The sequence below is a fragment of the Oreochromis niloticus genome, linkage group LG10 (genome assembly GCF_001858045.2).
Source record: "Oreochromis niloticus isolate F11D_XX linkage group LG10, O_niloticus_UMD_NMBU, whole genome shotgun sequence".
NCBI classification, from domain to species: Eukaryota; Metazoa; Chordata; class Actinopteri; order Cichliformes; family Cichlidae; genus Oreochromis; species Oreochromis niloticus.
In genome coordinates, this window is record NC_031975.2 from 26,285,118 (window position 1) to 26,307,138 (window position 22,021).

General features: G+C 41.2%; 2 protein-coding genes across 7 annotated transcripts in view; both read left to right on the forward strand.

Annotated features, from left to right (window-relative positions):
• The window catches only part of capn5b (calpain 5b), a 65,046-nt gene extending 45,847 nt beyond the window's left edge, over positions 1–19,199 (forward strand). The window contains exons 6-14 of one of the 5 annotated variants that reach the window (XR_003221923.1): positions 943–1,136; positions 3,894–3,971; positions 4,849–5,044; positions 5,129–5,251; positions 5,340–5,536; positions 6,697–6,840; positions 6,927–6,980; positions 8,121–8,257; positions 11,542–11,676. Coding sequence is in view for 2 of the 5 variants with exons in the window: in XM_025910874.1 (XP_025766659.1) it covers positions 943–1,136; positions 3,894–3,971; positions 4,849–5,044; positions 5,129–5,251; positions 5,340–5,536; positions 6,697–6,818; positions 6,927–6,980; positions 8,121–8,257; positions 11,542–11,724 (1,284 nt within the window). In the remaining 3 variants the exon portion in view is untranslated. Of the gene's footprint in view, positions 1–942; positions 1,137–3,893; positions 3,972–4,848; positions 5,045–5,128; positions 5,252–5,339; positions 5,537–6,696; positions 6,841–6,908; positions 6,981–8,120; positions 8,258–11,541 lie in introns of those variants that run through there. The other 4 variants (XM_025910874.1, XR_003221924.1, XR_003221925.1 and 1 more) reach the window with 4 other exon arrangements.
• A 1,773-nt stretch (positions 19,200–20,972) lies between these two features.
• Positions 20,973–22,021, forward strand: part of myo7ab (myosin VIIAb) — a 53,137-nt gene continuing 52,088 nt past the window's right edge. Inside the window, exon 1 of one of the 2 annotated variants that reach the window (XM_019363838.2) lies at positions 20,973–21,497. The gene's annotated coding sequence lies outside the window, so the exon portion shown is untranslated. The remainder of the gene's footprint in view (positions 21,498–22,021) is intronic. The other variant, XM_025910793.1, reaches the window with a different exon arrangement.

A 22,021-nucleotide genomic window follows, 5' to 3' on the forward strand; every position in this document is an offset into this window, starting at 1 on the left:
CAGGCGCACATCTGTTAAATATTTTGGAGTTTTCTTCTTTCGGCTGCCTCATTTAGGGGTCGCCACAACAGATCATCTGCCTCCATCTCACCCTGTCCTATTTCTACCGTGCTCCTCTGTGACACCAGCCCTCTGTATGTGCAAACCTTCCTTTCTTCTTTTGCCACAAATCCCCCATGACAATCATCTTCACCCACTCCACCCTGCCTCGTCTCTCTTCTTCACCCTTCTGGTGCACTGTCTGTTGTTTTGGATGGTTGACCCCAGGTATTTAAAATCTCTCTATTCCTTGCATCTTCAACTTTCAAACCTGCTTCTACTTACTTTCATACTCTTCTCTCCTGTGCATACCTCCACCTCTCCAGGCTGTCTTCCACCTGCTTCCTCCTCTCACCACAGACCACAGTGTCATCTGCAAACATCGTAGTCCACAGATACTCCTGCCTGACCTCTTCTATCACCCTGTTTATCACCACTGCTGCTAATTAGTTCTAATTAACAGACTAATAAAATACTAAAAAATAAATTTTTAACTAACCAAAACTGAAGCACAAACCTCAGGGATGGGATAATACTAGTGAGTCTTTAAAAAGACTTTAACAGGGAACAACAGTAAAAAAACACACATTTAAGAGGTCCCTTTAAGGACTCAAAGCGACAGATGAGGACTAGCAGGCACCAACTGACTCCAGCTTCCCTGTTTTGGGACACCTGAAAACCAAATCAGCTATGCCCCTACTTCCAGTATCCAGGTGGATGAGTTTAGAGTTTAGGATTATTATAGGGAGAACGATCCATAAAGGCCCAAACTCGACTTGACTTAGTTTTGTAGACTGCCTCAAGTGGCCGCTAGAGGAACTGCTTTTTTGTGTTAGCTTTGTTTGTTAGCATTCTTTTCTTTTGTCCGGACTGACAGAGGCGTCTGTGTTTTCTGCTTTCCAGGCGACCACGATAGAGGACATGGAGGCGCGGCTGGATTGCGGTTTGGTCAAAGGCCACGCCTACGCCGTGACAGATGTACGGAAGGTGCGGCTAGGTCACGGACTGCTTGCCTTCTTCAAGTCGGAGAAGCTGCACATGATCCGCATGAGGAACCCTTGGGGGGAGAAGGAGTGGAGTGGCCCTTGGAGTGACAGGTAATCACAACACTGCCACCTGCAGGCAGGAAGATAAACTACTGAAGCTCCTCAGTCTCAAATCCTACCCTGTTAAAGGTAATTGAGCGGTCTTCATCTATCATTACTCATAGCAGACATCTTACCTCTGTGAGTCAGATGTGGAGCATTCCCAAAACAATGTATTTTGCCCGTAATAGGATACGTGACCGTGTCACGATCAATTTAACCAATTACATAAATTGAAAATGTCAAAGTGCGCCGGTCCCTCAAAATTTGACTCACGAGGTTTCTAAGAGACGTAACATGATGAATGATTAAATGCCAAACGACAACAGAAAGCAATCCATACATAAGGTCCAGGACACAGAGAAAAGAGGAGGACGATGGAAAATGTCATGTAGACAATGAAAAATGGAAATGCAATCAAGCTAATGGGCTGCAGAACAAAGAAGAACGGCTAAATTCAGCCCAGTCGGAGAGCCGCTTGTTTATGAAAGCAGCTCAGACGTCCTCAAGAAAAATGTTTCAGCTCAGTTTTGTGCTTTCTGCTTTGCTCGCCTGTTTATTCTCCGCTATTCTTCTTACAGGAGTAGGTAAAACGGAAAAATAAATGTGCTCCCTCCTCGTCTCTGTCTTTGAATCGTGAACGGGCAAATTCGGTGAAACAAACAGGGAGCCGGTAAAGCCAGATAATAACAGACTCTGAATTATTGATAAGGCTGAAAGAGAGACAGCTGTTATTAAAGAGACGTGAGTCATCCCTCATCATTCACTCACTGTCGCTGAATAATTTATTCATGGTTTGATAAAACCCGTTACTGTAAATGGAGGCTGACAGACCGCTGGACGTTTGTCAGGGCATCATAAACAGAGACATAAACACAGAGCTAATGCATCCAGTAAAACACCTGTGTTTCCCCTGAGCACTGAATACAGAGGAAACCTTGATGTGCAGGTATGATTCACACGGTAATAAATACCACGACTGGTGCTTTAAAATAGAGCTCAGGAGGGAGAGACGCGCACGCGATTCATTTGTCTGAACTCGATACAGCTACTCAGAAATAAACTTTATAGCTGTGGTCGTTATAAGGAGTCATAGCTGAAAGTCTTACAATTAAAATTTATAATATTCTGTTAATAATTTAAATGTTTTTCCTCTTCCCCATATTTGAGGTCCCACCTTTCATAGCAAGCAGATGTATATTATTTTACTAGTATGACTGTACGCATCTTAAATTAATGTTGTACAGTTTAAATCTGCTAATCTTGTGTAAATGTGTTAACTAATGCCCTTAGGGATTATTTGCAGTACTCTGAGGGTAACTTAAGGTTAGCTATAAGAGGAAATTTGCACTGAAAGGTGCAGAAAATAAAAATTCAAATATTTTGAGTGACAAAGACATGTTTGAAGCAACAGATCCATTCAATCCATTCATTCAATCAATTTTATTTACAGTATATAATGCTGAATCACAGCAACAGTCACCTTGAGTTGCTTTATATTGTAAGGTAAAGTCAGTAATACAGAGAAAACCCCAACAATCAGACGACCCCCGATGGGCAAGAAGAGAGCCAGAGATTAATAATAACTAATGATTAAATGCAGAGAAGTGTCTAAACACATGGTGATGGAGAAGACATGCATGAAGAAGAAACAGCCATAGTTAATAGGCCTATTAACTAAAAGAGGATTCAGATACAGTTGATTAAGCCCTAACAACAAGCATTATCAAACGTTTTTAGCCTAATCTTAAAAGCAGACAGCGCGTCGGTCTCCCGAATCCAAACATTGAGCTGATTCCACAGAGGTAAGCCTACAGTCTGAGAGCAAAGTGCTTTTTTGGGGTGATACAGTATTAACCAACACGACATGGTTTATGTAAGTCAAATGCTGACTTGACCAGGAAAGGGATGATCAATAAAGCGTGCTTAGGAAGCATAGGCAGCGTTTACAGGGGACAGTTTTCATTATTTTTAACATTAAGTGTCATTTCATTACAAAGAAGTTCTTTATGGATCACGACTTCTGTCTTCTCACTGATTGTTGTACATATTTTTGGCACTGCCCCCTGCTGATAGTAGCAGCTATGACAGGTAGACGTGGGCTTTCATCTCCAGACTACCAATGCAGTGTCATACTGGACTCCAACGGGGAGCAGGTGGCTCTGTGCAGCACCTAAGCTAAATGAGAGCAGTAAAACAATGTTGGATGTTGGTTACTTGAAAGTATAATTACATGTTTAGACATTATTTTTTAAGTCTCATTTGTAGGCTTGATTTTTGCTCGCCCAATGGTCCGTTTATAGTTGGTCTTTTAGAGGCTTAAAGGTGTTTCGCTGGTCCCGTTTAACCAGCAAGAGGTTGTGAAGGCTCCTGTAATGTGTGCTGCCATTACAGAGGAAATAAATTGATGATGAGCAGGGGGAAATTAGCTGTCACAAATGATGAGCTCAAAAAGAAAAAGCTCAAGGAACCCCCCTCCACATGCAGCACCTGAGCCCCCCGGAATCTGAGTTAAATAAATGGTCAGTGTGATACATGAACCTGTTTAGGTGCTGGTGTAATTAGTTGTGTAAAACCAACACGTGAGACAGAAGATAACGTGTCAACAACAGACGTCAACTAGAGCAGCTCCAAACAAGTTCAGGTCATGAAACAGTGAGGCCTTTTACTAAAATCTGACACACTTATACAACAAAATTAAAGTCTGCCTCTAACAAAAGCTCGTTTCACATAAAAGCCTGTTTGCTCTTTTGTTTTTGCTCCCTGCAGTTCGGAGGAGTGGAACAAGGTGAGCAAAAGTGAGAGAGAAAAGCTGGGCGTCACCGTACAGGACGACGGCGAGTTCTGGTGAGAGCCTAAAAAAAAATACACCCACAGTCATTTTGTTACATTAAAAAAAAAAAAAAAAGGCTACAGCACTTTTATTTTCAGGCACTGATGTTTGGGCCACAGGAATAGTTTGACATTTTGAGCTTTTTTTTCTTCCTGCTGAGATTTTTGATGTTTTGATTCAAAGCTAAAGCAGGTGGCCTGTCATGTCTGCTGTTACAAAGGTAGATGCTCATACTAAGGACATTATATTTTTGACGAGCCCAAGGTTAGGACCAATGTGAAATGTATCTGTTGCGGGAGTTGAACTTTAGGACTGCTATCCTGGGAAGACTAGAATGTTAAACACACTTCTTCCTCTATTTTATTGTTTAATTCCTTGTGATGTAAATGAACCGCATAAAGATAATTAAGCAATTAAACATGGTGTAAAAGTATACGCATTTCTGTGTTGTCCTTTTCTTTGGGACCAACCTCAGAATGATGAGGGGAAGGCAGAGACATGAATAAGGCCTTCAAATCGGCTCTGATATTGTAGCAACTCAATACAGACTATAAGCTAGCCTGGCTTAAGCTCATTTATTAGTTTATTTATTACTTTGTTGCTTTGTTGCATGTATCACTAAGGAAAGAGGTCAAATTAGAAATAAGATTAAGAAGATTATCTTCATCGTGTCAAATAAAATGATGCAGTTCTTCTTCAGAAACCCTCGGCACTCAAATTTTAGGCTCATTTTATCTCAGCTCTGTACATCCTAACCGTTTGCTTTGCTCCTGGTTTTGTTTCCTCTGCTTTTGTACCTGTTCAAGGTCTTCTTCTTTCAAGCTTTTCCCTCTAGTTGGTATCCACTCTCTCTGCTCTCTTCTCTCGTCTTTTCCTGCTGCCCTCCTGCAGGATGACATTTGATGACTTCTGCCAGTACTTCACTGACCTGATCCTGTGCCGCCTCATCAACACCTCCTATCTGAGCATCCACAAGACCTGGGAGGAGGAGGTGATGAGGGGCTCCTGGGTCCACCGGCAGGATCCCCTACGCAACCGATCCGGAGGCTGCATCAATCACAAAGCCACCTTCCTGCAGAACCCTCAGGTCGGTACATGTTGTGGTTTTGTCTTTAAGAACTGTGTGATCAGTGCTGGACTTTGATGCACCGTCCTCTTTTTCTCCTCCTAGTATGTGTTTGATGTGAAGAAGGTGGAGGACGAGGTGCTGATCTGCTTACAGCAAAAAGAGAAGAGAGCCACACCAAAAGAGGGCAAATCAGAAAATCTCGCTATAGGCTTCGATATCCACAGGGTAGAAACACGCACACATAACCGAGAAATCTTCACAAAGCGTGACCAGGAAGTAAACCTGTGACAGATCTGGATCTTCTCCTTCTCAGGTGGAGCTAAATCGGAAGTACCGTATGCACACAGCCCAGCAGAAAGTAGCAGGTTCCATCTACATCAACTCGCGCTGCGTCTTCCTCAGGAAGGAGCTGAAGGAGGGCCGCTACGTCATCATTCCCACAACCTTTGACCCCAGGCAGCAGGGTGACTTCCTGCTCCGTGTCTTCACTGATGTGCCTTCAGACTGCAAGTAAGTGTATGATAGTCTTACATCTGGATGTAAAGAGCTACACTCGGATGCTTTACATTTTTAAAGTCTCGTCAGAGGCTGACGCAATTGGATGCATTATTGGATGAAAATGTACTTCCTGTCAGTCACTTTACACAGTTACTTCTGCAAAAAGTAATTTGTTTCAATACTCGCTCCAAGACTTCCCATTTAATCAGTAGTTAACACTAAACATCTGCCTACACATCTGGACAAATCATGGGCTTAATGAGGGGAACAAAAGTCCTCCTGTTTCCTGTATTTTTAGCTTCACTTCTCACTGAGTCATCTTATGCTTGGTTCTGTGTTGTTCTGACATGTTTATTATCAGCTTCCTTCCTTGCCTGGCTTATTTTGATTTTCTCATACCAGTGTTGTCCTATCTAAGTTTATTTCAGTCATCTTATGCCTGGGTTTCAGGTGTCTTCCCCGGCTTATTTTGATTGCTACCTTGGTTTAGGTTTTCTTGCCTGGATTATTTCAAATTTCTTGTGCAGAGTTTTCTGTTGCTGAGCTCTTGATTTCTTCTTCTGGGACGATGCACTTTGTTCATATCAGTCTTAGACCCCTTCCTGCTGTTAGGTGCAGTGCACATTTCCAGCTGTATTGTAGGCCTTTTGAAGCTGGTGTCCTGCTTAGTGTTCTGCTCACAGCCAGAATTTCTGTATTACAGCCATTATAAACACTGTTTAAGTCTTAATATAAAATATATATAATTTATATATAATATTTTCCTGTCTTTACTTTAATTTTAAAAATGATTTATACAGTGTATCAGGAGAGTTACAGTCCTACATTTACACTCATTAAACCAGATTGATTCCTGTAATAACACAACCACAGAAATTCTGCCAAGGAAATCATTCATGTTAGCTTAAGAGAAGGACTGCTTCACACTGTGTTGATACATCAGCACAGTAACAGATAGTAGATAATTTTTCACCTATTATTTCCTGTTGCTTTTGGCACTGCTTTCATTAGGACATCCAAAAGAAGTACAGAAGTTTGGATTTTCCTCTATTTTTGCTGACCAGAACCTGCTGCTGCAGCACTGGCAGCGTTACAGAGGCCTGTCACACTCCAACATGAGGCATATCTGTGTTCATACATACACGTACCTGTGCTGTCTCCATCTTACTCAGAGAGCTGACCCTGGACGAGCCTCCTCAGACATGTTGGACGGGGATGTGTGGCTACCCTCAGCTGGTCACTCAGGTCCATGTACTGAACGCTGAGGGTCTGCAGGGACAGGACTCCAATGGAGGTCGGTATGAGGACTCCAGTCGGTGCGTAGCAGCCGTAACCTTGCCTGACATTGAGTGCTGTGTTTTGTATTTGCATGTCAATGATGAAGTGCTGTGAAAACCCACAGAGCTGCACTGCCTCAATCCCAAAAAGAGAGCGAGAGCCCAGAGCAAAGCACGAGGTACCTCAGCACCACCCGCTGAGATAATTTAGCTAGTGTAGTGTCTACTGCCTGTAGTGTGCAGCAGTTATGGCTTAAATCTCTTACTGTGTGTGTGTGTGTGTGTGTGTGTGTGTGTGTGTGTGTGTGTGTTTGTGCGTGCGTGCGTGCGTGCATGTGTGTGTGTGTTTGTCCGTGTGTGTGTGTGTGTGTGTGTGCACTAACTGCTGTAACTTGTAACACAAAAGTTCATGTGATTGTAGCGTCTTATAGTATGCTTCTGTTAAATAAGTAAATCAGCGCTGAGCAGTTAGTGTACAGCATCCCCCAAAAAGTCAAGCTTTATTTACATTTACTCCACAAAGAGCCACCAGAGCGAGCAGCTCCTCATGTTTGATTTGACAGATTTTACTTTATTTTTACCCTTCCTGAGACAAAACTGTTCAAATCTTTTAATTGTTAGGCAAATGTTAAACCACTACAGTAAGGAGCCACTCGACAGGGGGTCATTAACTGTTCCGATACCAAGTAAATACAAGGGCCAGTTTTGGTTTTACTTTAAATTTGTAAGGTTAGCTTATGTAGGGGATAGCAATGTGTCATGACTTCAGAGATAAATCGATCAATTTGCAAATTCTGAACACATTTAATGACCACCATGTGCCTGTCTTTAAAGCACTTTAGTTCCACCTCTCTTAATAAAATAGATTTGACAGTCAGTACAAAAGGGCTCAGATGTTTTTCATAATGCATGTTTTCATTTTCCCCCCAAATTATTCAGTTCAGTGGGCTACATGCTGAACAGAGGATAGAAACAAAGTATCAGTTCATAATGCCAGTATCAGTCCGATACCAATACCAACATTGGTATCAATACTATCATCGAGCCGCCCACCTTTACTGTTTTGTTCATACTTATAAAGCATAAGTGGAGACAGAAATACTAGTTTTTTGTTGCTGTTTTTTAATTAAATAGTATTTTCAAATGTAGAAGTCCAGAATTATTATCAGGAAATGCACATTGTTAGTAACAAAAAAATGTCCTCTGCGGCTGTTTTATTAATCAGTGTACTATATTAATACATTTATTGACATTTTGCTGGTTTTATCCGAGCAGAGCTATTTTAAACTTTTAGATATTTGTTCATTTTTTTCTGACAGCTGTAGATCCCTACGTCATCATCACCTGTGAAGGAGAGAGGGTTCGTTCACCAGTTCATAAGGACACACGGTGCCCAAACTTTGACATCAAAGGCCTGTTCTACCGCAAGAAGCCCAAGGAGGGCATCCACATCGAGGTGAGCTGTCACTCTGCAGTCCGTAGTGTGAAAGGTTGGAGAAAAAGAAAACTTCAAATTTGATTTGTTCTTTATCCCTCAGAAACTACAGCTTTTGGCTAGAGGCCTTTGACAACTTTCACATTTAGACATGGCACCAAAATGTAAAGTGCACATCTTCTGAACAGTAGCTGTAAGGTTACTGTTCGCTTACTTTGGATTTCATTGCATAGTTTCACTAAACTCAAATCAAGGTAACAGGATGAGAAAACAAAATCTAGGAAGTCTTGCTATATACTGTATGTTTATTCTGCGAGCAGGCCATTGTGTAACCTCTCTTCATCAGTCTCTGACAAACACATGGTCACTCTAAATTAAATACTAGCCATTTGAGTTGATATATAAAAATCATCAGATTCAAGCATAAACTCAACTATATCAAAGAAAAGTGTGCAAAAACTTAACCACCAGCAGGTTTTTCATAAAAGGAAAAGAAATATCAAGACTAAAGTAAACAATGTCTCAGAAAAAGGAAAAAAGCTCACATTCATATCGCCACTACATGTAAAATAATTTATATATAAAGAAAATAAAAGTAAACCTACAGAACAAACAAGTTATAATGCAGACATAATATACGCTGTACACAAACAAAAAGTAGCCGTAGAATTCAAAATACAGGGTTATCCAGCCAGTAAAAATCCAATACCAAGTATTGATCACATTTACTGAGAAATAAATGTTCATAATTACAAATCTTAAGTTTCCCTCACAGGCGTCAAACTGTTATTAACACATTAGGTAAAACATTGAGGTCAAACTACTGTAATTCTTGAACCACTGGCACAATTGAAAAATTCCAACGGTTCCTGAAAGCATCAACTCTGTGCTTTATCAGTGATATGAGGGTCGTGACGGTAATCCCAGGTAGGGCGCCATATTCAGTGAGGCTGCTGCGACACTGTTCCTGGGATTATTGTAGTGATCCTAATATAACTGAAAAACTCAAAGTCGCTGCTTTCGGGAACTGTTGGAATTCTTTCATCGAGCAAGTGGAGTTACGGCTGTTACAGATGTTGAAAAAAACGTTGGAAAACCTTACGTTTCTCCGCTTTCATTGCTCTCTGGTCTCACGTTGACATCCTATGTGACAGCTCTGTGTGTGTGTTTTAGCATTTTGTAACCAAACACGTGGGAAATTTGAGTCTTGTAAGTTGAAAAAAAATTTACTCTTTCAGTACTTGATGTAGACGATCTAGGGCATGAATAATATATTTCTTATATTTGTAGATATGTCAAAACATCTTAAGTATTCGCAAAGTGAAAGCAAGAACCTAAATACACAGTCGACAGTGACGGCTGCAGAAAAGTGGGAGCTAGCTGCAGGAATAATTTGGGTTGATAGTCCCGTGGCACTCGTCTTCATGCAGAGCTTCACAGCGTTTCATCGCTTGTCTCATTTTCAGTCCTTTTTCCCTTTATCAACTCTCTCTTTGAGCCTACGGGACGTGAGAATGAGGCTGCTAAGGATGTTTGCAGAGCATCCATAACCAATCAGTTACAGGCTCCATATCAGGCGACACATGTAAACCGGTGTATTTGTGAGGGAGGATATTAATAGTAATACGATGTTGGATTTGCTCGTTTAGAGCTGTGAAATTGTTTTATTTGTAACACAGTGAAATGAAACCATGAGGAGTGGGCATTAGAGCTGGTAAATCATCTGTATTTACACACTGTTAGCCTCAGAGAGAGAGAAATCATTCATTTAAATAAATAAGAGAGTTATTTATTTAAATGAATGATTGTTTTTCACCAAACAATCTAAAAGATAGACAGATCAATTCAAAACTGAGTAAACAGACCTTCATTGAGCTTATTAATTTGTCCAGTAGAGCTCCATTAAAAACCCAAGTGTGCTTAATGATTCATTTTATCATTTTCACTATTCATCCGTAGCCAGTCCCCTCACTTTTACTTTGGAAGTTCAGTCACTGTAACCTCAGTTACACGTCCCACGTTGTCAGGATTTCAAGATTTCAGATTGCAGTCAACTGAGGTGTTTTCTTAGCCCTTCTAATTTAAGTGCATAATCTTAGCTACTGTGGCTGCTATAGGACAAACATGTTTTAGACAGACGAGAGATGATGGCTGTGGCCGGCTGGCCTGTTTGTACTACTTTTTGGAATGGATCCGACTGTTGGGTTTTTCCCTGTTTGTTGAAGGCTGTCACTCCATTGTTTTCCTCAGTTGTTAAGAGGCTGTAAAACTTTTTGAAAGCAGTCCAATAGAGTCAGAGAACCTGTTGAGGATTTGGTGAACTGTTGGTAGCACTGTCATTCCTGTTGATTTTAGCTGCTGTTAGCCCCTGTTAGCTTCTGTTAGCCCCTGTTAGCTTCTGTTAGCCTCTGTTAGGTGCTGTTAGTCCAGGTTAGCGAAACTGTCGTTGAAGTGGCTGTACCTTTGGTTGAACTCTGACACTTGAGAATAAACTCTCATACGATGTAATTGCATAGTAATGTGTGTATATGTATGAATACAGTATCCCTTTTTTTTCTATTACAAAATGTCAAACATGTCAAATGTCAAACAATCACTGAGAGCCTTGTTATTATGTGTGAATAAGGACCTTTTATTCATTTCATTTTGTTATTTACTAATTTTTTTAGTTTTAAACATGCTTTTAATAGATTTCTTTGAAATCTATTAAAAGCTTGAATTTTAAAGAAATATTTACACGTTACCATAGCAACCAGAGAGCATTAAGAGGCAGAGAGGAGGATGTTACTCTTAATGTTGTTGGCGCATTTCAGGAGGACGCTGCTAATAAAGTTACACAATTACACAGTGAATTCACTTTTATTATTATATTTACAAAATAAGTTTTTGTCTTGGTCGTATCATTTTATTTTGTTGTATTTATCCGCCACACCTTAAAGGCCAGTCCGTGAAAATATTGTCTGACATTAAACCGGTCTGTGGCGCAAAAAAGGTTGGGGACCGCTGTTTTAAATGACAAGTGGTTTAATAACTTTGTTAAGTAGTATATATAGTGTGGGTACCCTTATACAACCACAAAAACTTTTTTTAAACATATACTCTGACATATAAGCTTCAAACGACCTGTGTGAATGAATAACCGAGAAAAGGTTTCCTCAGTGTTTTACTTCTCTCCTTCCTAGCGTCTTCTGTCACTTTCTCTCTGGTGTATTTCCTTCGCTGATTCCTCCTTTTTTGTGCTTACTGCCCTTTGTCTTTTTGTTTCCTTCTTTCCTTTCTGCCTTCCTCCCTTGAGCGGCCAACAGATCTACAACAAGAACATGATCGTGGACACCTTCCTGGGTCAGGTGATCTTGTTCAGCGACCCCAACGAGCGCCAGGAGCAGCACACGCTTCACCTGCGCGACAAGGGCAGCCGACAGGACAACGACCTCCCGGGCACGCTCACTGTGCGCCTCATCACGTCCACCACGCTCACCAACATCTGAAGCAGCAGTTTATACGATTGCAATGATCGAAGCTCAAGGTGGCGTACGAACCATGCCCGCCGTTCACCTTCGCAGTTCATCTTTTAACCATCGCGGGAGCTCACTGTGTCTTTTTTTTCCTGCCGCTTGCGCTCTCTGTGTGTCTCTGTTTTCCTTTGCTTCCTTTAGCTTCACAGGGTTTTATTTTTGAAGGCCTGCATCCATATATCCTGATGGAAGCTGTACAGGGGGTTTGTACAGACTATTTTTAAATACATTCCTGTCAAAATTGTCCATTAGTCACAAATTTGTTCTTAAAGTAGCAGAAATCTCCATCAGAGCAACAGTTTTATCAGATATTTTTGCTGTTCTGACCCTTAATTACAGACTTGTTTTTATTTCTTCTTATACTCACATGCACACACACACACACACACACACACACATACATGAATTTAATACATATGCAGACATCTCTGCACTCTCCATGCATGTGCCACTGTTTCCAAGGGCTATGCATTGCCTTAAGGCTGAGTTTTTCTCTCCTCTTTGGGGAGACGAGGGGAGGTGGGTTATGTTGAATACTATTTATCTTAGCACAGCCTTGGTTTAGTTTTTTCTTTGTCTCTAAAAGTCTGCATTAAGCCCTGCTTTTTGCCATCGTGTTATCAGCTTCTGTCTCCCAAATGCTCTTTTATGACTGTGAATAATCCTCCCGCCCAGCCAGCCAGCCCAACCACCCAGACACCTCAAGTCTTCAGCAGTTTGCCGGTGCTTTGGAGAGCATGCAGCAGTCTGTCACTTTTTACGTTGGACTTCAAAGCCAACAGCAGCTCTTCTCTCCCCTCGACTCAGTGCTTTTTCTGTGTTGTTCTGTGAGCGCACCCGTGTGTGTGAAGTCTTGCCTCCCGGTTTCCATCACTAGCATCATTCGAGAATGCTTTCCGTCGCCGGCTGCTATGGACGATCTCTAAACTGCATGGCTTTTAAAAAGAAAACGAAAAAACCCCGAAACTCTCTGCCTGTGCTGCACATCTCTCTAGTCGTAGCTTAGCAGCCGGTGCTTCTGATAGTGCTACCCCCTTCCTCCTCCCCATGCAAACATCTTTCCAGTCCAGTGGAGTGCAAAGATTCACCCTGACATAAATCAAGTGCTTTATGGGACCAAAGAGGAGCCAGGCCCCCTTTTCAGACCGGCCTAGCCTGGCCCGGCCCGGCCCAAGCCTAGCGACAAACCGCCACCCCCTGTGCCACATCATCTCTTAACGGCAACACCACTGCCTGACGCTTCCTCTGACTTGAGTCTGTCGGCCCGGGCCAAAGACTCACGCCACGTGATCCCGAAAGACAGCAGCTCTGCAAGCGTGAGTGTGTGAGACTGTGTGTGTGTGTGTGTTTGAGTGAATGTATACCTGAAAGAAAAAGATCACAAAGGAAAGGTGTGAACCGAATAGAAAAAGGGACCTTTTTTGAAGGTAAAAACACACCTTGCACTTTATTTCTTTAGCTTTGAGGGGTAAAAAGAAAAACCCTCGGAGACTACGGAGAGACAGGAGTGCTTTAGCAGAGGAGACGTCCTGCCAAACAACCTGTGCCATCGCCTTGTTCCTGGCTTTGCCTCCACAGCAGGAAAACAACTCGGACGAACTGTTGAATTCAGATGGTTTTGAATATTGAACCAACACTGGTACAGTTTAATCTTTTCTCTGATGACATTTCTCGCGTAGATCATGTGGCCATCCGATCCGACCTTTTACCATCCGGTCGGCTTCTTGTGACAGAAAATAACAGCCTGTGTTTTTTGTTCCTCTTCAAAAGTGCAATCCAAGTTTTATAAACTTTTGGTTATTACGTTTTTCCCCTTAAAATTTGAAAAATGTAAGTTATGGTTATTTTTAAGACATTTCCTTTGAATGTAAACCATTAGTGGACTAAAATCTCAGACAAAATATCAAGCCCCCCCCCCCTCCCCTTTTTTAGTGCCCTTTTCCATGACTTGAACTGTCACTCATGGCATTTAAGTGGTCACACATGTTTGTGTACAGCATCTTTATAAATGTGTCTTGCATGGGTTATTTTTCCAAGATATCCACAGCCTTGTATTGTACTGTTCAATTGTTACTCTATATATTTATTCTTTCTATCTCAGAAGTCTTGGAAATGCTAGTTTTGAGCAGTGAGCATGTCTACACTAAAATGCACCTCATGTCAGTCTGATCATATCAGTCTGTTTGAAGCAGTTGTGTCTTGTACTACAGTGATGCATTCATAATGCCTCTAGCATCTGTGAACATTAGCAGCAGTTGTCAACGACTCTTTAGGTGCTATTTATCTTCTTTGTGGTCTTTTTGTTGGTTTCACTCTGAAAGAAAGTCAACGTCACGTAACACGAGACTGAATCTGAAATGTGTTAACAGTGCAAACAGCCGGTGTTGGAGACTGTAGTGCAGAGCAGTGTGAGATTAGACAGCCTGCCGGTTTTTATTTGCAGAGTATTTCCTCCTTTTTCTGCCAACCAGTTCCATGCACTTCTCTGAAAACAGGCAAGCACTGCAACATAAAATTGATCCTGAAGTTGGAACCTGTGACTATGGGAAGAACAGAGGTTACTCCAGCTTTCACCTCTTAATGTTTGGCTCTTGTTTAAATAAAGGATGGCTCTCCGGTGGTATCGATGCAGAGTTCCCTCCTAACCAACACCTACTGTGAAAAAGAGGTGTTTGGGTAAACAAGAAGGCTTTCCCCCTCCCTCACACAGAGAGTGGCCTACTGCAAGGCACTGAAGTCCAGCTGTGGTTAAATTAGTTTGGTTAAAATGAGTTTCTCTTTGTCCAAAACAGTATAAAGATCATTTTTGTCTATGTGCTAAAAAAAAATTCAGACAGCTCAGATAAATAAATTTATTGCGGAAGATTATCAGTGCCAAATGTGTGCACGGGTGTTGTGATACAGAGCTTTTATTTTTCCTGAAAAAGAAGTATCTTTTGATCTTTTGGGTATTTTCTGAATCCTTAATGTATTTTCTAACCGCCAGATATTGCTTTTCCCACACAATAAAAAATGTCAACCTTTAAGATGTAAATTAGAAAGAAAACATTAAGGCAAAAACTGCATTTCATATAACGACCACTTGGGGCTCCAAAACGAGTCATTGTGCTCTGTTGAAAATGCCCAAGTTTACAGAATAAACAAAAGAATGTGTGTATGGGCCAGAACACGATTTCTGTCTTCATATCGAATGAATGCGAGGTGAATGTTCATATTCATCTGTTTGGATTTGGTAATGCTTAAAATTTAGGGATGTGGTCGCTTTGTTTGCAGACAACAGCTATAGTCAGCAGCTGTCTGACTTCACCGCCACTAATTTGTGTCACCTAACTAAATCACTCAACCTTGTTTTTGCTCTTGGTGCCTTTTGATGCATTGTAATGGATTATCCAAAAACTCCCCTCCATCGTCTTGTGAAGGCTTCAAAAATGCTGAATCTACAAACTAAACCGTGTCCAATTCCATCTTTTATATACAGCGTATGTAAATGACCTGCATCCTTCTTAAATAAATGCAAATTTAACCAGACTTCATAAGAAACTATGCTGATGCCGAGCCACAAAATTGGCAAGGCTTCACAAATAGAAAATAGCTTGAAAGTAATTTTTATTGTTCTTTTACTGTGCAGGAGTTGAAATGGTTCGAGATTTGAGGATTCTGGAAATGCTTTTGCAAACGTTAAATGTCAGTGTTCTGGGTCATAAAGTTATTGCCTGGGACTTATTTTTCAGAAAACACAGCCTCTGCTCTATGAGTGAAATATAGTTGTCAGATATGAAAAATATAAGATACAAAGATATAAGCTGGAATCAGACAAATACCCTCTCCTGGTAAACATGTCGCTGTGACAGGCTGGAGTTTTGGTGTTTTAACCAATGAGGTTGCTTACAGACAAATCACATGGGACTCAATTAGCCCATATGGTCCCCCTCCCCCTTTCCAATCATCAGTTTGTTTACTGCAGGTTGACACGAAATGCATTGCTTGTTGCCCAGCAGTGTTCCTTATCCCTGATTCCCGTGGATGAAACCACTTTGGCATTACTTGCACAAATGTGTATGTTAAATGGGAAATGGATGGCTGTGGATGTGCTTGGAAGGCAGGAAATGACGAAACCAGATTCTCTCCTACTCTCATGTCTAATTCCTAAAAATGTCTGAGCTCCTCAGCCTGTCTGTAGATCCTTGACACCTTTCAGAGGAGGTTCATTCCTACTACTTATATACATAGGCGAGGGTAGAAACACAAATCGATCAGTAAATGAACACCTTCAGGTCTGTCTTTACTGTGACAGACTGCTCTGCTTTTCTCCAACTCGTGAAAAAGACCACAAGATACTTAAACTCCACCACTTCCTGGAGTAGTACTCCACCCTTTTCCATCATGGCCTGAGACTCGGGGATGCTAATTTTCACCCCGTCTGTTAGCATTCATGAATGGCGTGAGTCGCAGTCAATCTCTGTTTGTTAACCCTGCGATGGACCAGCCATCTGTCCAGGGTGTGCCTCGCTTCTCACCTAGTGAGAGCTGGGATTCAGATAAGCAGTTAGGAAAATGGACGGATGGATGTGGCCCTTATTTTTTTTGTTGTTGAGTATAACAGCAGATAAGTGAAGGGAGATTATTTTTCATGAACTCTGACAGGGACTGAACAGGACATTATTTGTATTCAGAAGTACAGGCTTCCCATCAGCCAACCTGGATTTTATTTCCCCCTGAGTGTCCCTTCGGCCGATGTCAGTTCTGTACTGTGAGGTTTCTGATCAGTGGTTCGCAGCTCCGGCTGTTTCTTTATTCGTACAGAAGTGACGCAGAAATATAACGGCTAACACCGAAGCTGACAGCTGCGACACACGGGAGTATTTAGGCACTAGCGTCAGCAATCATAAGAGTACGGAGTCCGAGCCCCAACTCATGTGCCAAAAAAAAGGTGTTTTATTTTGAAGAGATGCATCGTGGGTGATGGAGTGTGTGAGTTGGACAAATGCTTTTGTTCCTCACCACATGCCCAGCTTTGTTTCTGCCTTTTGTCACCGTGTCGATCATTGTAATTGTTGCACATTGTAATCCTTTTGCCAAAAGTGTTTAATGGCTTTCACTGTTAACCACCACACAGACACGCACACACAAACACAAGCACACACTAACACACACTTACACAGACCAGGCTTTATTGGAGTGTCTGGACCTTTTTTTGATAGTTGCTGTAAAGCTTATCAGTCTTCTGTGTAGATTTTCTGCATGGCCACGCCAAAGCAGGTTTGAAGAAACTGTTTGAATGAAGCCGAATTACTCACAGCGGCGGCGACTTTTGTACGAATCCAAAAATGCCAGTGCATGTAGCAAAAACACTTCAGATCTGCTCGCGCCACCACGAATCACAGAGTGTTCATTTTCAGTTCTCAGAGTGCCGTAAAAACCCACTTGCTACTTTGATAAACATACTGTGTGAAGTAAAAGGCTTGTGTTGCACACTTGCATGCATGGAAACAGTAACCAGTTTTCTAATATTTTGTATTTAGTATCCAGCAGTATACAGTATGTATATAAAAGTAGCAGGAACTTGACTTATTAGTTTTTATCATGAGATCCATCTTTCTGGTGGATGCTTATATCCTAGACACTCATTTCAGGTGGATGCAGTTTGTGTTCACGACCTCTAGTGATCAGCTAGAATGCGTAAAGGAATCAGATTGTTTCCCTTATTCCTTCTCCCATGATGCCTTGTGTGATTTACAGTTAGATCCATAAGTATTTGGATCTTGTTTCTTTACTTCTGTACACCACCAAAGTGGATTTAAAATCAAGCAAACAAGATGTGATTGAAGTACAGATTTAAGCTTTAATTCAAGAGTTTTAACAACAGAATTGCATTATTTCAGAAACTCTTCTTACTCTTGGGGTTTGCTTTGGGCCGTTATCCATTCGTGCAGAGACTATAGCTCTCTATACTTCATAATCATCCTGCTACTTCTATCAGCATCATCAATAAAACTACAGGGCCTCAATTCTTCTGGAAGTCAGACATGCCCATTGCAGTGTTTTCTCCAACACGTTTAGGATTAAAAATGATGGACGTAGCTTCTGTGTTGTCACCCACTGGTTTCTGAAGTCATTTTTTGATTGGTTAAATAAAAAGTAGTGACAAAAAATGTGGGTCTGATTGAATCCTAAGTTTGGCGGTTCTTAGGATGTTTTATCTGCTTGATTTGTCATGAAAAACCACAGAACAGCTCATCAATCAACTGTTCGATTACTTTTGAGCCTCTGAAATGAGGAACTATGTATAAAAATGTCCTGAACCGTTAATACAGCACTTTTAGTAAAGCCCTTTAATTACACTCTAAGTCTGTACTTCAGTCATATCTTGATTATTTGATGTAGAAATTCACTGAGATGGTGTAGAGAAGCAAAATTACAAAATCTGTGTCATTGTCCAAGTGCCAGTCACCTGCCTCTAATGGGGCATAAGAAACTTATGACATAGATTGATTGGGGACTTCAAGCAGTTTGCAGGTGTCGCGTGAAATTGAAAGGACTACACAATGATCAAGCACACCTTTCATACATGCAGAAAAAAGGGAACAATCCAGAGATAAAGAAGGTTTAGGAGAGCATAGATGCAAGGCAGAGAGAGGGAAAATGAAGATGCGTGAGAGGTCAGGACTGCTGATGGTTCAGCACAAAGAAGCCTGAGTGAGCCTCATCTCTTAGGTCATCCTTCTCTGGTATGAATAAGCAGTTACGGCTCCCAAATCTTTAAGAAAAGTGAAGACACCTGCAGTCATGATGCACACAAGGTTCGATGGAAGTAGGAATCAAGTGAAAACATGTTGGATTTAGAGCGTTTATCATTTCTAGACAGAACGACTGCTTGCGTGCTGATCTTAAAGCCTCGTCAACTTGCCGCATGAGTCTAAATTGGAGTCGAGGAGCAGCTGCACCAGATATCACGTTTATCCTAACGACAGCATCATGTAGGCCATACCGAATTTGACACTCTGACATTTTTAATCTGAGCTCGAAGTCTTGTCCACTCAAGGAATGAGCTTGTGATTCTTGTATTTTTCTGCTGATGTTTATTAACTGGAGACTGGAATACCTACTGCATGGTGACTCTTCTAGAAGATGCTATGGTCTTTATAACAAGTATCTTTTATCAGTATTTTATAACCTTGTTAATTTTATATATCCACTCCCAACTGCTGTGTTTACTGATAGCTAGGTATCAGAGAGCCGTGCTGTACGTTCTGTACTGTGTGCTTGTCTGTGTCTTCTTTTTCAGCGTGAGCTTTACTTTTTGTTCTGTTTTTTTAACGCGTGTTCGTTTTAATTTGGTTCTCGGTTACACTGTGGTTATTTTATAGCTAAGATCTGAAATTATTGTTTTTTCTTTTGTATTTAATGTCAACTTGTGGCATGACTTTGAAATAAAACGGGAAAACTTATTCTCGGTCTGTCGTCATTTTTGTAATTTTTGCAAATTTACCTCAAAGGTGAGTACTTCTTTTGTTACAGCATTTAAAAATTCAATTTAGTACAACAAACTTATATAAGAACTGATTGCAGACCGCCGCAGTAGCATTCAGTCTCAGAATAGACACAGGGCATGTAGCTGTCCTCTTCCTTCTGAAGTTGATCATCTTCTCTTTGGTCTCATTTAGTGGTGGGCGATCCAAATGCATGATAGGATCAATGCTTTTTTATGCTCTAAGTTCAGTGTGTACCGCACTGAATTGTGTTAAATAGATCATTTTTTTGGAAATGAAAATAGGCACTATGAAAACTGTCTGGGTTGACTTCTATTGTTTGACACAAAAAGCTTCAAAGTCCTTTAGAGAAGGCCACATTTACACTCCAGGTCTCCAAAAACCCAGTTTCAAAATACAGTATTTAGTATCGGGTCGACACCTTAGTTTGCAGTATTGCACAGCACTAGTTTTATTCATATTCAGAAGCAGACTACTCCACAAAATCATCCACTAGTCCTCCGTGCTTCTCCTGCAGCCCATCACTAATTCATCCAACCACTGCAGCGTCAGAGTATTTCTGTAGGTGGCATGACTCAGAGAAGGCACAGTCAGCTGTGGGCCTGTCTTTCAGGTAGCCAGTAATCCATGAGCCGGTACCTTGGATTTGTAATTTTGTAAGTTTTATAGCTTTTCTGAATGATAAAGACCTCCATCATGGCCATTCATATTACACCAATGTAATAAAAAAAAAAATAGGCAGATAGAAAGCCACTATACAAACAAAACCTGCTCTGGAGAATAAAGTACGAAAAGAAAAGAAAGTGTGAATGCATGGGGGGAGCGATGTTTGCACAAACAGAGCTCCCTTTTCATGAAAAAAGAGCAATGTCTACTTAGAAGAAACCAAAGACCAAACTAAAGCATCGATCCTGTTCCTCTAATATCGATCCAACACAATACCGACACCGATATCTACACTATTGATAAGTGGATTATTTAGTCCTTTGAACACTGAGCCATAGTTTTTTAGTTTAGGGTCCTATTACATTTTCAGACACTCTGTATCAGCTGTTGATGATTCATGAAAATCATCACTGCTGAAATATATTTAAACTATTAAAACAAATCTAAATAAACGGTGAAGTTGAACATTTAAGGAGTTCTCTCTGCTAAGAAACAAAAGTGGCTGATATCAGCTCGGCGCACTCTGACTCACTCAGGCAAACGGTGAAGAAGACAAGAAAACTTGGACGTAAGTTAGGAATAATTAATAACAAAATCTGAATAATCAATTTAACTTTGCTGTGTTATATAAAAGTATAGGCTGAGCTTTCACCTGGTGCCTGATTTTTGTTCTTTATGACAGAAATTAAAAACGGATTTTTTAGAACAGGAAATATAAAAACCCAGATATTTTCAGATTAAAAGATGATGGAAGCCCTTCATACAGTTACGTGTAACAATGTAACTCTAGATATCAGGGATGTCAAATTCATGTTACATCGTGGGCCACATACGGCCCACTTTGACCTTGGTAGAAATTACCTATTTAGCATTTTCTGTCAACCTGGCCCACTTAATCCAGTGGGCCAGGTTGGAGTTTTTGCTGGGCTGATTCTGGCCCTGGACCTTATGTTTGACACCCCTTCCATATATAATATATTTATTAAGAGCTGAATTAAAGCAGTGTTATTTACATGCATGCATCTGTCATGGAGCACTGAGATTCATTACAAACCTGAAAGACCTCCCCCACCACTGTGTGTTGCACCCTCGGGTTAGATGAATGGGTCTAAACAGTATACAAAGGGACACCGGGGAGGTTCTGATCATAAACAAGACACAAAAAGCCAGATGATCCGCATTCCCTTTAAAATTCATACCATAACCAGAACTTGGAAATCATGACCTGGTTCACCTCCTTCCCCCAGCTGATCCCTATACAGTATGTGCCACCAACAGGCTCCACCCTCCCAGCTAATCAGGATTAGCAGCCATGAATGAGACGCAGCAAGAGAGTCTCGGGAGCCCCGTTACTGACCCAGACATCAGACTGTGAGAGGGCTGCAAGCCACCTGCAGGAGGCTGCGACCACAACGCAACCAGAAGAGCAGAAGTCTATTGGAGAGATCTAAGAAAAAGGCAGGAGCAGAGAAAACTACTTCATTCTCCAGGTTCTTCTCCAGCCCTTCTTCGGCCATCCTGTTAACTTTGAGCAGAAGACAACAGATGACAGAAGAAAAGAATAGTGGATCTTATGAATTGTGCTGAGAGGTAAGTGGGGCAGACGAACATGGGTTGAGGCCTGAGGGCTTATTAGGCCAGAGGGCTGCTGCTCTGCTATAGCTTTAGACCAAAGCCTCTTATTGCTCACTTCGTCCTGTGCCAGCACTTAAAGCAGCCATTATGTTTCCCTCAAAATAAATAGATCTGGCTGCACTGTGTATTTATTCCATGAAGTCTGGATGGTTTCCTCTAAATTAGATTAGAGATCACCTCTTGTCACATAGGAGCGTTTTTAAGTGTCTCTGTGAGAGCAAAAACCAATGAAAGCGGCACAGAGGAACATCGTTCATGCATTACAGCAGGTTAGAGAGGAGCAGTGAATACAAACGTCAAACGCTGAGAGCTTTTCAAACTAAATTATGGCAGCAGGAGATTCTCCCATTGAAGAAGCTGAAACTAGAGAATGGCATTTTTAATTTGATAATCCCCGAACTGATTAACTGATTGTTTCAGCTCTTTACTCAAGGCGCTCCTTTTCTAGCACATTTTGGATGGTTTTCAACCACATTTAT